Source organism: Neolamprologus multifasciatus, chromosome 11 (assembly GCF_963576455.1).
Source record: "Neolamprologus multifasciatus chromosome 11, fNeoMul1.2, whole genome shotgun sequence".
Classification (NCBI taxonomy): Eukaryota; Metazoa; Chordata; class Actinopteri; order Cichliformes; family Cichlidae; genus Neolamprologus; species Neolamprologus multifasciatus.
Genome location: NC_140449.1, coordinates 31,351,899 through 31,367,179, shown reverse-complemented (window position 1 = coordinate 31,367,179; position 15,281 = coordinate 31,351,899). Strand labels below are relative to the sequence as shown.

Here is a 15,281-nt window from a genome sequence, read left to right as displayed (position 1 = left end):
AAAACCAGAATAATCTGTGCAAATATGTTTCTGTTAATAAGTTACAAATGCTGCAGAATCTAAACAATATCTTCATATAAAGTTAAACCTCTGCCAGGTGATTGAGAAAAGGACACAGCAACATACCTAGACTGCAGTGCAAAAAAACCTGAAGTTGCCATTCAAACTGTGACACCACGAGGTTCACTACTTTGCAAAAAAGTTTTACAAACAAAGCAAATATATATATATTTTTTATTACCTCGAATCTCATTTAGCTGCAGCCAGTGTTTGTAGTCCAGTCAGCTCTTTGAGAGGCATTTCTCCGTGGAACCCGGGGTCCCTATAAACCAGACTGAGATAAACTGAGGACCATCGCATGAGCTGATGTGCTGTGTGTGTGAGAGTGTTTGTAGCCGGGGGCCCTCCCTGGTGGCGCTCCAACATTTTAGTCCAGTGCAGCGCTTCATGCCTGACAGAAGGGATCCCGTGAAAGTCTTTTGTGCGCATTGAGTCCATGCACTGAAATCATTTAGATTTTAGAGATAAATAGCATTTGCAATAGTCATCACTCCAACCCATAAATAATGCATCTAAAAACCACTGCCAACATAAAATAAAGCAAACTACATTAGTTTGCAGGGATAAAATAATTTTAAAGTTTGTTTTTTTTTCGGCATCTTTTTTTTCTTAACAAACTTGTCAGTTTTCTGGCTATCATGGGTTGGTTACTAAGGAAAATAGCTGGTTGTGCAAAAAAATCCCAAATGAATTTCGTTCTCTTGCCTTTTCCACTCTCTCCCACTAATGTGAAAAGCAGATGAATTGTGGTCGTATGATACTCTTGTACAGCACAGAAATCGACCTCATTTCAATAACATTGTCAGTCCGACAACTCAACTCTTATTGCTTAAATATATTTAATATATTATATTATATTTAATATTTAATAAATTAATTAACTTAAATAGTGATGATCTGAAATAGACTAATTCCTTATATAAAACTGCCAGATTTCGTTGACGTCTTTTCTCTTTCTTTTTTATTCACTTAGCACCCTCTGCTGGTAAACCGCATCTTTAGCGGAACATGAAGTAGCTGACGTTGCTAATAACACGGACGTGTTTTGATGTAACACACAACATCCGCTTTGGCTCCAGGTTGCCATGTGTATTTCAAGCTGTATCTCGTGCATTCCTATAAGTCGTCTTTGTTGTGTTTATGTAAGTAAAACCTCTTCTCGAAATGCTCAAACAGATGTTTTCGACTGCTGGTTAAACTGGCGCGAGCGAAACGGTCACGCGCTTGCTCTCCCTTTACCTGTTAGCATTAGCTTAGTTTAGCTAGCATGTCAACAAACTTAAAAGTAGTACTATAACTGCCCACGGCAACTTTTTAACATGCTGGGCGTTAAATTCAAACCAACTGTGCTACACTTCCACACAGAGCTCAGGTTATATTGACGGTTTGGTTCAGTGTATCATTACTTTAACATGTTAAAAAGATTTCTCAGAGCTGTCTGTTGTCCACCTTGCGACCACTGCACTCGGAGATGCGTAATATTTCTGCGCAGTCTCTGACCTTTGTTCATGTGCTCATTTGTGTGATAATCTGCCGTATTTCCAGGCTGGAGAGGTTAAACTTCCCTGAAAACCTACTAGCGTCTGAATCATGAGCGGTTCCAAACCCGACATCCTGTGGTCCCCCCACCACCCGGACCGCTACGTCATCTGCGACTCCGAACTGGGACTGTACCGGATCGGACCTGTGGGCAGCGCAGAAGCCAAGGCTGGCACCCTCCCACTCTCCGAGGAAACTGCTGCTACATTACTGGCCATCAACTCGGACACCCCTTATATGAAATGTGTGGCCTGGTACCCCAAGCACGAGCCGGAGTGTTTACTTGCCGTTGGCCAAGCCAACGGCAGAGTTGTGCTTACCAGCTTGGGCCAGAGCCACAACTCTGCATGCAAAGAGCTGGTGGGGAAAGAGTTTGTGCCCAAACACGCCCGCCAGTGCAACACTTTAGCTTGGAACCCCGTGGACAGCAACTTGTTGGCTGCTGGGTTAGACAAGCACAGGGCAGATTTCTCTGTCCTCATATGGGACATCAGCAGTAAGTTGTCCCCAGAGACCAGTGTAGCAGCTGAGAAGATTCGCCTTTCATCTGTCGATTTGGACTCTAGCACAGTGGTGACCAAGCCCTTGTATGAGTTAGGCCAGAATGATGCTTGCCTCTCGCTTTGCTGGCTGCTCCGTGACCCAAAGCTGTTGCTGGCAGGCATGCACAGGAACCTGGCAATATTTGACCTGAGAAACACGAGTCAGAAAACGTTTGTAAACACAAAAGCCATCCAAGGTGTGACAGTGGACCCGCACTTCCATGACCGCGTGGCCTCTTTCTTTGAGGGGCAGGTGGCCATTTGGGATCTGAGGAAATTTGAGAAGCCTGTGCTCACACTGACTGAGCAGCCCAAGCCACTCACAAAGGTAGGATGGTGTTTGTTAGAAAACTAACTAAAGTCCACAGTAATAATGATGCACTAATATACTACTAATATACTACTTTGTGTATTGGCCATGTAAATGTTCAACCTTCTGCATTCCTCATTTGAAATTTCTATAATTTATTAACATCGAAAAAGTTCAGTTTCAGTGAAATAAAGGTCAGCATGACAAGTGGCTGGTTTAAAAACAAGTGATAGCATATGACATATGGCTTCTTATCTGGCTGTGACTCCTGTGTCAAAAAATGATGTGACATGATCATATTTTACAACCCAGAATTTGAAAATACTTACTCAAGGAACTAAAACCATGACAATGAGTGGGTTTAAAGTTGATTCAATTGCAGTTAAAAACAAACAAACTGTGTGTTTTTTATCTCTGAAATTTGCATGTGGTTATCTCATTTTCTCATGAAGTTATGAGGGTCAAAGATGCTGGAAATTCTTTTGTTTGTAACTTGGCATAATATTTTCTTACTATTAAGGTACTATTCTGTGTGGCTGCATTACATATACTAAAATTATTGTACCAAAATACAAGTCAGCTGATTCTGGCAGGGTCAAGTGGGAGGCACAGATTGATTTTTCAGGGAATAACCTCTGGTCATTCCATGCCTCTCCTGCAGTTGCTCAATGCCCCACATTCTGAGAACCACTGGTTCTATTAGAACACAGGTGTCGAACTCCAGGCCTCGAGGGCCGGTGTCCTGCAGGTTTTAGATGTGTCCTTGATCCAACACAGCTGATTTAAATGGCTAAATTACCACCCCAACATGTCTTGAAATTCTCCAGAGGCCTGGTAATGAACTAATCATTTGATTTAGGTGTCTTGACCCAGGGTGATATCTAAAACCTGCAGGACACCGGCCCTCGAGGCCTGGAGTTCGACACCCCTATATTAGAAAATAAGAGGTCAGCTTTTTTGTAACCTGTCAATTTTAGATTGCCTCAATCAGGCGTGTCAAACTCCAGGCCTCAAGCCCCAGTGTCCTGCAGGTTTTAGATATCACCCTGGGTCAAGATACCTGAATCAAATGATTAGTTCATAACCAGGCCTCTGGAGAGCTTCAAGACATGTTGAGGTGGTAATTTAGCCATTTGAATCAGCTGTGTTGGATCAAGGACACATCTAAAACCTGCAGGACACTGGCCCTCGAGGCTTGGATTGGACACCCCTGGCCTAAATGTTCAAAGACAGAGTGATGAAATGCTCAAATAATTTTAAACTCTTTACTTATTTTTTTTATCACCAAGTTTCATTTAAATGAAAAAAGAGGGAATAAATGATATCAAAAACAAGATTAAGATGCATTAAAAATGCCAAATTGTTATTTTAAATGTTTATATTAGCTCAGTCAGGGCATGCTTATTCAGTAGAAGTCTTCTTATTATAGCTGATAAAATTCTGCATTTTGTTCTCAGGTGGCATGGTGTCCAACCCGTACTGGCCTACTGGCCACGCTGACACGTGACAGCAACATTATCCGCCTGTACGACATGCAGCACACTCCCACGCCCATAGGTGATGAGACGGAGCCCACCATCATTGAGCGCAGTGTGCAGCCCTGTGAAAGTCAGATTGGCAGCTTTGCCTGGCACCCGTCCTCCCAGAACCGCATGGTGGTGGTGTCAGCAACTAACCGTGTCATGACTGACTTCACGGTGTTTGAACGTATCTCACTGGCATGGAGCTCCACCACTTCTCTCATGTGGGCGTGTGGCAGACACTTGTACGAGTGCGTTGAGGATTCAGCTGAGGGAGTGGAGAGTTTGATCGAGAAAGACATCGCTACTAAAATGAGGGAAAGGGCTCAGTCCAGGTACGGACATGATACCGTCCAGGTGTGGAGGAACCATTTGCTGGCGGGTGGGAAGGATCCCCAACTTAAGTCTTTATGGCACGATCTGTTCTATATCCTTTCAGGTGATGAAATGATGGAAATATCTGCACGATGGCTTATTGATAATCTGTTTAATGGCAGAGACAAACAGTCAGCCACCTATTGAAACTGTATGCAGGGCAGGTTATTTTTATTACTTTACAAAGCAGCAGTGAAGTGCTTCATTGCTCCGATGATGGTTCTCCTCATCTGAAGGTTTCTCCTCTAAAGACTATATAGAGTAGAGATTTATATTATTATTATTACTTCAAAATGTAACCTTTTAATTTAGTTGAGTGAAGAATTTAACATTTAAAAAGGTTATCATATGAAGCCTATAATGGGCATAATAACACCTTTCGAGTGCTTTCAATCTTCTTATCGAACATTTGGTAAGAAAGTCAAAAAGGATTGTAAAATTACTTCCAAATTGAGTCATTAATGGTGATTCACTGATTAATTAAGTTTTGAATCATTTTTGGTTGCCTTTAACCTCCTAAGATCCGAACTCTTCCACGGCATGCATTTTTAATTTCTCTTTGATATTTGGGCTGATTGGGACCTGATGAATGTAAAAACAAAGAATTACCAGATTTTTTTTTTTACCTAATTTTTGTTTCTAAGAAAAATTAGTTCCACATATGAGGATATTTGTTTAAAATTTTGATAGAACAGTAGCAGTATAATGTCCTCGTAAGTGGATATCAGGCCCTTGTAGAGCAAAATTGAGCATTTTGGTCTAAATAACCCAAAATGTGATGTCCACATATGTGGACGCCAGGTCCTAGGAGGTTAAATACATTGAATGCTTCTCATCCTCAGATGGTGACAGATTAAAATGTGGGGCAGCGCCCCCTGGTGGGACATAATGTCACTCTAGGCAAGGCTTGAATAACTAAGAAAAAAATGAATGAATGAAAACGATTTATAACCATAGTAAAAATATTAACACATTATTTATTTTTGTCCTTGTTCAAGTTTAAAATGATTAATGTTGTAGTTGCCTTGTTATGTGCCTGTATTATGTTGCATGGACTGCACACTGTTACAATTCCTATGCAAGTATCACATATGAAACAGTGTGCGGAGGATATGGAGCTAAAACTTCAGGGGAACGTTCAGTCTGTGGTTTATTCTGGGATTAAGAACATTGTCAAGACAACCTCAGGTAAAACAAATAACCAACTGATTGTCTGTGCTATAGGACACTTCACAGTAACTGTGTTTATTTGAAATTTCATACACTGAAAAACTGACTTCCTGTGTTTGTGGTCCCAAAGGGACAACCGAAAGCCGCAGGTGTTGGAGTGGCTCGGACCGGCAGACAGATGTGCCGCGGTACCACAGCGAGGAGCGCTGCCTTGCCTTGCGGCTCTGTGGCTGGATCAGCAGGGGGACTGACACAGATGTGGAGAACTTCCTGCGATCACTGGAACAGGAACACGAGTGGGAGCGGGCGGCTGCTGTCGCTCTGTTCAACCTGGACATCCGCCGGGCAATCCAAATCCTCAACAAGGGAGCCATGGCAGAGAAAGGTGAGGAAAAGTAATTTAATAAGGGGAGATACTTTAGACTACATAACCATAACTGTACATGTATCAAATATATGTAATTGTAATTGTTTGGTCTTTAAAATGTAAGAAAACAATGATAAAATCCTAATCACAGCTTTTCTGTTACTTCCATGTTGGCTTGTTTAATTTGAACAAGCAGTTATTGATGAAAATTGTGTTCGACATCAAGCAAACTCTTGAAAAATGAAATGAAGTCTTTGAAAAAAGGGGGATTTCATTAATGTAACAGCAGGAAACACGTTTTTTACACTTTTTACAGAAGTTTAATGAAAATGGAGAGACAAGGCTGCTGTTTACACACGCCTTAACTGAGGAAAAAAAATGACACCAATGTAGGTCAAACGCTTTTCTGTTGTGTGCACTAATGAGTGCTTCCTGAGTAAGACTGACAGGGTGATTCATTAGATAAGATGTGTCAACAGAGCCACCTCAGGACTTTCAACGTTGCAGCTCTAACTTACAATGTATTGATTCCAATGTACAACCTTAAACCAACATTTTGTTATACCAGAGTAGTTCAGTTAGGTATTTTCCGAGCCTCACCCGGTCATATATCTAGATGTAATAATATGTAATAAAAACTGTGTTGTATAGAGATTTCTGTTAGGGTTTATGATAGCTCGTACGTTGGGAGGCAAAGTCATTAAAAGTTCTTTTCTTTAGCAAGAAATTGCAGTTTAAATTTGAAATAAAGCCCACGGTATGACAAAAGGAATATGGAGCTGGTTTTGGATAGGTTAACCTTTAAAAAAAAAAAGAAAAAGAAAAGTAGGACACTTTTTTTTCCCCTCCAAGCAATAAAACATCACCTTGAACAGCTGCCATAACCTTTTTCACACATGCACTGCAGCCGTGAGCATTTTTACATGTTACCTCATGTATGACAACTAAAATGCCCACTGCAGTAAGAGCAGAGTTTAAATGGACTTAACCTGCCAGATTCCCAATGTTTTGTCCATTTGTGTCCAATGAGTGGGTGTCAAGTGTTCTGCTTTCTTCAAGCTCTACCCCTAAACTGAGCCGAACATTTCCAGTAGTGAGGATGTGTCCGAAGCAGATGACTTCCTGCTGGGTGCTACATGTGTGAAAGGACAACTGTGGAAAATATTCTGACATGTTTTTTCCAACATTAATCTGGCTTCATTTGTGAAAATAGCGTCATCCTCTTTTTCAGATGTGCTGCTCTTACAGTTAAGACTACAGACTGTAAATAAATCTGCTTCTTTCACTTCATATTACTCACAGGTGACCTGAACCTGAATGTGGTTGCCATGGCTCTGTCAGGCTACACTGACGAAAAGTCATCCCTGTGGAGAGAGATGTGCAGCTCTCTGAGGCTGCAGCTGAAGAACCCCTACCTCTGCATCATGTTTGCCTTTCTCACCAGTGAGCCTGGAGCCTACGATGGCGTGCTGGTATTGGATCTCTTTAATATCACGAACATTTGAACGCTAGGAAAAAAAAAAACCTTCTTTTTTTTTTTCTTTCTAAGCACACTTTTCTCAACAGTGGCCCTTTTGTTCCCACTTCATAAAAGCGGTCAGGCATTCTTAACGCAGTGATGAATACTCGGGTAATACTCCAGTGGTGTTTAGTGGGAAAATCCTCAGGTGCACAGGAAAAGATATGTTTTACGTTTCCGTCATAAAACACCTTTATGAAAAAGGAGTCTGTGCCCAGAACACAGTGTTGGTTTCTGCTTTTTTCCTCCTGCAGCTGCTCAGATTCTGGCCTCTGGCTCCTCTCACTGTTATTTATGTCTGCAGACCTTTTCCTGGCAGAAAGTGATAAGAGGATTTATGCAGTCACTTTGACTTTGTTTCTTGCCATCTTTGCTTTGAGAATTGATTATTTGTCACAGATTATTTGTTTCTCGCAGCACTGTGGGTCAGAACAGGGTCACAAACACCGTTTTCTTTGACTTTGACTCTTTAATGTAAAAAGTATCCTCTATACTGAAGCTTCACCCCCTCTAAATAGTGACACAGAGACAGATTTTAAAAGGGAAGATATAATATTCTTTGTTTGTGTTTCAGTATGAGAGCAGCGTGGCTGTGAGAGACCGAGTGGCCTTTGCCTGTATGTTTCTCAACGATGCACAGGTAACTGCAGAGTGAAGCTTTCAGCGGCAGATATAGTCTGAATATATCGCTGTTTGCTAACTTTGGATCTCTGCTGCAGCTGCCACGATACATCGACAGACTAACCCTTGAGATGAAGGAGGCGGGCAACCTGGAGGGCATTCTGCTCACCGGACTAACTAAAGATGGCGTGGATCTTATGGAGAGCTATGTGGACCGAACTGGTGACGTCCAGACTGCCAGCTTCTGCATGCTGAAGGTACCGAGACAAATTACACAGAAGTGCTTATTTTTACACTCATTCACACCAAACCTGCTTAGAATGGAGAGGGCACATGAGATTTGAGAATGAGCCTCTATTGTATGAGTTTCTTTGTCAAGATGAACAGCAGCTCTGTAAGCCAGACAAATAATACACACAGATACACAAAGCAAAATAAACCAGTACACACAAGTCCGTCAGACTGAGCAAACAGCGTTTGGCACAGATTTGCGCTCTGATTGTTGTGCGGAAATTTATTCTCACAGTTTAAAAATTTCTATTTTGCATTTTTTAATTTTCAACTATTTTGTGTCAAAAAATTCAGTTCCACCTTTTTGGACTGCAGTTGGCGATGTTAGTTCTTATTCTGTTCTGCTGTCAAGTTAGCTTTATGTCGGTGTATGTCAACCAGCTCTCCACCTGCTGGCCTGGTCAGAGTGGTGCACCAGCTGGAAGGAGGATATTTCAGAGCAAGATGGTTGGCAGTGACTGAACTTTCATAATATGAGCATGTTTAGTAAATTAATGATAGATGGTGTTGATTTCTTGCATCATACTTGGATGGTTTGCTCTCACAGAGTTTATTGTTTGAGAAACACTAATATGGATGAAAAACATCCAGAATTGGATGTTTTTGCATAAGTACTACATGTGGTTTAGTTATGGGAGCTGAGGAGCACAAAGGAGGCAGTGGTGAATGCCCTGAAATATAACCACACATCAGATAGTCTGATATGATCTGACTTTTTCATTCTCGAGTGCAACCCTGTCCCTGCAGTGCATATGTGAAAGCTGCCACTGTGTCTAAAAACTATGCTGCCCTCATTCTAGTTTTCTCATTCTGGCTGTTGTGAACTACTCCCATAATTAAACAAACACTAGAGTGCATCAAATAAAGAGAAAGGAGCTGTCTGTCTGTCCATACCCTTTGAAAGATCAGTGCACATGCTAAAACCTGCCTCTTTGTTTGTGAAAGGTCACAGCTAACACCTACTGTAACAATACAAGTAACAGCCTCGGTGGAGCTGCTTGCTGCATTGCACTTGTTTCTGGTACAGTAACACTAGAGACATCAAAGTGGCTGAACAGGTCTGTAACTTTTCATGCTGTAAAACAGCTCTCTGGGTTTGCTTCATTTTATTTTCTTGTTCTAACCTGCTTGTGAAAAGACAAAAGCTGCCTACAGCTACAGAAATGTCGCACCTCACATACATATTTAACTAGTAGAGATGAGAAGAAAGGGCATGGCTGCCTTCCCAAGCAGAACCCCCACTGAAGTTGAAATGTCTTACAAGCCTAAATAATCTCTCTCTACAGGGTTCTCCGGGCGAAGTGCTGAAAGACCCTCGAGTCCAGTGTTGGATTGAAAACTACCGCAACCTGCTGGACGCTTGGAGATTCTGGCACAAACGAGCTGAGTTTGATATCCACAGAGGCAAGCTGGACCCCAGCTCAAAACCACTAGCCCAGGTGATTTTAGTGCTGAAATCGATATAGTGTAACTTCACCCACATCTCAGATTCCAACCGCTTAATGCATAGGTTCGAAATATGCTAAAAACTGCAAGAACCAGCAAGGGAGTGCCATCTCCAACTGTGCATTGAGATGTGAAGGGAAAGAATGTGGTATAGTGGTTCATCACAAAATCAAGTTATTGACTGATTCTGTGGTGACATTATATTATCTGAAAATGATAACAGTTTAACATAGACTGTATATGAATGATGGAAGTAGCCACATTGACCTGATTCGTGGTTTTGGACTTGTGTATTTTAACAAACTAGTAAAACACCCACTTTACAGTTGTTGTTAAGGTAAAACTATCTGTAAAAACCAGGCTTTCCTGGCTTTTTTGTACATTTTAAGATAGAACTAGTACTTGATTTTAGAGCAACCACAGCCATTACAGGAACAGCCGATTCTGTCACTTCTGCATTTTGCTGTTTGGACTTTACAGACTTCAACCATGGAGGGACAGGACAAGTTGTTACAGTCTTTTTTTGGCACTATAGTGTCATCCCAAAGAATCGACTCAGTCGCTTTGCTTTGTTTCAGGAAGATTTAAAAGATGAAGTGGGTTAAAGCTATTGTCAACCCATGAAATGCCAGTTTTTATAAATTTGATATTAGTACCAGTATTGACATATTTCATCACCGTACAGTTGTTGTTGTTGTTTAGTTAAAAAAACGTTAGAGGGGAAATTTGATACATGTTTGTATTCTCACAGTAAAACAGTGTTAAAGTGTCCTGTCATAAAACGACATATTCCAGGCTCTAATGTGATCCAGCACCTGCGCGCTCAAAGCAGTCTGTCTTGTTTCTGTGTTTGTTCTTGTTTCTTACTGTATTACGTACAACTACCCTTATATGAAAGTAGGACGGTTGTGCTGTTTATTACACTACAAGTAGAGTTTGCACCAAGCTCATAACACCCACAGCTCGCCTCTCAGTTTCTTGTCATAAAACCTGCTGGTATAGTCAGTATAGTCTGTGCTGTTTCTCCTTTTGTATTGGAGAAATCTGTTCCTGATACTATGCATACTCCACATTGGTTGATTTGTTTTTTTTTCTCAATAGATTCTGGTATTAAAGGGTTTTTAACATGTGATTACATGTAAGCTAAATCTTGGCAGTGCTTCATTGCATTGCTGAAATTCCAATAATCACTCTTACACCTGTTGGAATTATTGCTGTATTATCAAGTACTTATCTCACTCTTCCTTAAAAATAAAACCCAGACAGCTGCTCTGCATGCGGCTGTTGGTTTTACCTTCATGTTCACCGGGTCTTATCAGCCGACCTTTGTGTTTGTTCTTTGGCAGGTGTTTGTGAGCTGCAACTTCTGTGGGAAGTCCATCTCCTACAGCTGCTCCACAATACCTCACCAAGGCCGCGGCTTCAGCCAATATGGTGTCAGCGGCTCACCCACCAAGTCAAAAGTCACAAGTTGCCCTGGCTGCAGGAAACCGCTGCCACGCTGTGCCCTCTGCCTCATGAACATGGGCACACCTGTTTCCAATTGCCAAGGTAAACTGGACTGTGTGGACAGATGCTCAGCTGATATTTCCAGTAACAGGCACACATCTTGGAGCAGCTTAAGTGGCTGTAACACTTAACTGAGCATTTACCTGGGTTAATGTGTGGACTTTGATCTGCATTTAAGCACAGGTAGCACCTGGACATTTAGTGTCAAGCCTTTTCTCCTTATTGCTCATAATAGGATAACATTATAACTTTACTGATATTTTATTTCTTTTTTTGTTTTTTTGCAGGAACTGGTAAATCAGATGAAAAAGTGGACCTGACAAGGGAGAACAAACTGGCTCAGTTTAATAACTGGTTTACCTGGTGTCACAACTGTCGACATGGTGGCCATGCTGGCCACATGCTCAGCTGGTTCAGGTAGGAGGGATGCATGTGCTCAGAAACTCTTCAGACGCATCTGCTGCTGAAGTTCATGTTTTTATTTCTTTATCATAAACAATAAATAACCTCGGTCACAGTCACTCTTAAAGTTTGCTAAAAAGTTTTGCATTGTGTCATATGAAGTACTTTTACAAAATCAATCATAGCAAAAAAAATGAGGTAGAAAAATCAAATGAATGCTGAAAGATATGCAGCATTTAAGCAAGTCGGGTCAATTTATTTATGTAACAGATTTACAAAACAGGCATTGACCAAAGTGGTGCACAGCACGTGATTTTTAAAAAAAAAAAAAGAAATTATTTGAGCAGAATTGAAAATGACAAATGAAAAAAGGAAGTCCTCCTAAGAACAACTTAGAAAATGGTATTACAGATTACAAGGGGGCAGACAAAGAATCAGCAAAAGACACAGTTAATAACTTAGACGAAGACCGACATTAGAATAAATTTGGCTTCAGTCGAGATTTGAATGCAGTTATTGAGGCAGATGATCTGAAGGGGATGGCTGTTCCAGAAAGTCAGTCTGATGCCTGAACCTACTAACTTCTGAGCTAAGCAGTTCACTTTTTAACAGCTCTGATAGATGGTAAAATGTATTTGTATAGCGCTTTCACTACCGGTAGTCCCCCCCCTAGTCCCCCCCCAGTCATCCACCCCCTAGTCCCCCCCCAGTCATCCACCCATTCACACACTGGTGGAGGCAAGCTACAGTTGTAGCCACAGCTGCCCTGGGGCAGACTGACAGAAGCGAGGCTGCCATATCTATATGCCATATCCATATGCCATATCACCACCATACCTACTGGTGGTGGCCCTTCTGGTGGAGGTAGGTGAAGTGTCTTGCCCAAGGACACAACGACCGACTGTCTGAGCCGGGGCTCGAACCGGCAACCTTCCGATTACAAGGCGAACTCCCAACTCTTGAGCCACGATCGCCCCTGGTAGATACTCGGTGTGAGCAAAATAATTAAAAAATAAATCTCGCATTACACTGGAAACCAAATTTTATTTTAGTCTTTGTTCCCTTTGTATAGCTCTTCGGTTGTGTGGTGAGAAAGATTGCTGGAATTTACTGAACGCAGAAGCTGCTCAGACACTATGAATAGGTAGAATTTGGCTTTAACAAGAAAGGGAACAACGGCAGATTTCACCACGAAGAGGAAGAAGCAAAGAAAAACTCAAACGAAGCAACAAAAACAAGGCTAACATACAGAAGCACAAACAACAGTTTTGTTAGTTTTTCATTGTTTTTAACTCTGTTTTTGTATTTGAGTGAAACCAAGTCTGTGCATATTGTGATTTCTGTCTTCTCTGCCAGCGGCGCTAACCTGGAGGGCGAACAACAGCGCAAACACGAACAAGAGCAGCCTACATTACCACATGTTTTTGAGCCTGCTCCCTCGTGCATTCGTTTTTTACAAATTATTATTTAGTTGTCGCCTTGTTTCTTTTGTTTTTTTGTTTGTTTGTTTTTTTTGTCAGAAGAAAATGGTCATTGACGAAGACAAGGACAGAAGTTACTGGTCACTGAAATTAGCTCTGGCGTAGGATTGTTGCACTACCATGTTGGAACCTGTAGGCTGAGTGTCTACAGTGCAGTGATTATTATGAAAAGCAAAGTTTTTGTTCTGAACTTAAGTAACAGTTAAAAAAAATTAACTGTAAGGGTAAATGTGTACCTCATACACCTCATATGTTCTTCTTCTGGTCCTTTGTGTATTTTAATCCTCCTGCACCACAACCGGTTCTCATTTTCGTGCCTAATGCATGTTTCACTGCTTTTTCTAGTTTTCCTCAAAAAGTTGCCTGCTGTTATCTCCTACTACAAATGTAATACCAGTTTGAGTGTTTTCACTGCTTTATTTAAAATTACATTTAAAAGTAAAACTACAGGAATTTGTTCCACATACTCCAAACCACAGTTTCATTATCAAAAATCCAGAAAGACGGACATGCTGTGCTCTTCTGTTTTCTCTGAGCTGAGAGAACTGTGCAAACTCTACACTAGCTTTTGTACACTTACCTGCATGTTTTGTTTTAACCGACCTTAATATGTGTGTTACAGAGACCACACGGAGTGCCCAGTGTCAGCGTGTACGTGTAAATGCATGCAGCTGGACACTACAGGGAATCTTGTGCCTTCAGACAGCAGCTAAACAGGAGATGCCTGTCGGGAACTGAGGCCAAACACCAGCAGGTTCACCTCTGCAATCGCCAGCCAACAATGTGGCAACGGTGGCAGCGATGTCCTTTTCTAAACGGGCTGCTTGAATTGAATAGAATGAAATGATGTTAAGTTATATAGTCTAGTGAATGTAACATTGTAACTGAGCCCTGTATTAAGAAGGGAGGCGGTGTGTGTGACTGATCTGACTAATTGAATCAGTGACCGAAAGGGAGCGAATGCACACTCGATGTTCTGCTAATGAAAATCAAACACATGAGGCTCTGTTGCATTCAGCCTCTTCCAGTTTAGCCTGAATCAGGAATCTTGTGATTTATAGTGATCTCTTACAAAAAAAAAGTTTTCCACTCACACATCAGAATGTAAAGATGTAATCACAGGTGCCAATATGTCTGAGCTGCATTTGTTGGCTCTTGTTTTAATACGCTGTACTGTATAACGTCTGTGTTACAAAGGATATTCACATACCTCATCAAAGCATTGTTCGGGGTGAAGGACGGTACCCCGGGTGACGGTGGGGAGTTTAGCACACAATAACAGTCTTCTTGCTCTCTTCATGTTCCTCTGTGCCACTCTGCATCTGGCATTGTGGAGGGCAGGGGTAATGCGGGTGGGGTGGCTAGGGGAGGATGAGGAATTGGAGAAAGTATGAGTGGTGATGGGTGAGGAGGAGAGTGTGGGGAGGGTGCGTCTTTATTCACCAGCCCACTCCAGGCCTGTGGTCTATGAAAGAAGCGCCCCAGAAAACAGCAGCTGCTCGGCACTCTGACAAGACCCTCCAGATTGTTCCCCTCATAAAGAACCTCAGCTGCCGGAACACTATTGACTCAAAGAGAGGGCGAGCGAACAGAGCCCGAGCCTTGCACACCCCCTCCTGCACCCTGTGCACACACACTTGCCCTCTCTTTCTTTCTCTCTCCCTCTGGTGTCCAAATTGCACCCAAAAACTATGCATACCACACATCAATCCAAGGATGGGCGCTGTCTGAGGTGGGGGGAGCGGCTGTGTGTAAACCACATTGTAAATGGGCTTTCTCTCTTTCTCTGCCACCCTCCCCGCACAGTCACTAACCCAAGGAGGCATTGTAAGTGAGAGGCGGTCTGCACTAGAGCTGGCTAAATCACTTAGTCATGGAGTGAGGAGGAGGAGGAGGTGGTGATGGTGATGGGAGGGGGGCACATGAACTACTGCATGCTGCTTTCACCAGGATCTTTTTCTCGGTGTGGGAGGTTTATAAGTCTGCGTGCCCTTTTGTGAACTGTTTTGGAGTGGAGCTGACAAATTGGCAAGTCGTGTAGCATCCCGAAAAACAGATTGGCTGGAATTTCATCCTTTCACTGTTTCTTGTGTTTTCCCTTTGAAATAAATTCTGACTGACAAATTAGA

At 42.0% G+C, this 15,281-nt stretch overlaps 2 protein-coding genes across 8 annotated transcripts in view; one reads left to right on the top strand and one right to left on the bottom strand.

Moving 5' to 3' along the window:
* Positions 1-1,662, bottom strand: part of col28a1b (collagen, type XXVIII, alpha 1b) — a 25,811-nt gene extending 24,149 nt beyond the window's left edge. For 3 of the 7 annotated variants that reach the window (XM_085178453.1, XM_085178456.1, XM_085178457.1), the window contains exon 1: positions 242-900. The gene's annotated coding sequence lies outside the window, so the exon portion shown is untranslated. Of the gene's footprint in view, positions 1-241; positions 904-1,560 lie in introns of those variants that run through there. The other 4 variants (XR_014876996.1, XM_085178458.1, XM_085178454.1 and 1 more) reach the window with 3 other exon arrangements.
* On the top strand, positions 1,651-15,281 carry mios (missing oocyte, meiosis regulator, homolog (Drosophila)). The gene is made up of 11 exons (XM_085178479.1): positions 1,651-2,469; positions 3,909-4,398; positions 5,436-5,534; positions 5,647-5,901; positions 7,186-7,355; positions 7,977-8,042; positions 8,122-8,280; positions 9,601-9,753; positions 11,107-11,311; positions 11,557-11,686; positions 13,775-15,281. The coding sequence occupies exons 1-11, from the start codon at positions 1,651-1,653 to the stop codon at positions 13,863-13,865; spliced, it is 2,637 nt and encodes an 878-aa protein (XP_085034605.1). The 3' UTR covers positions 13,866-15,281.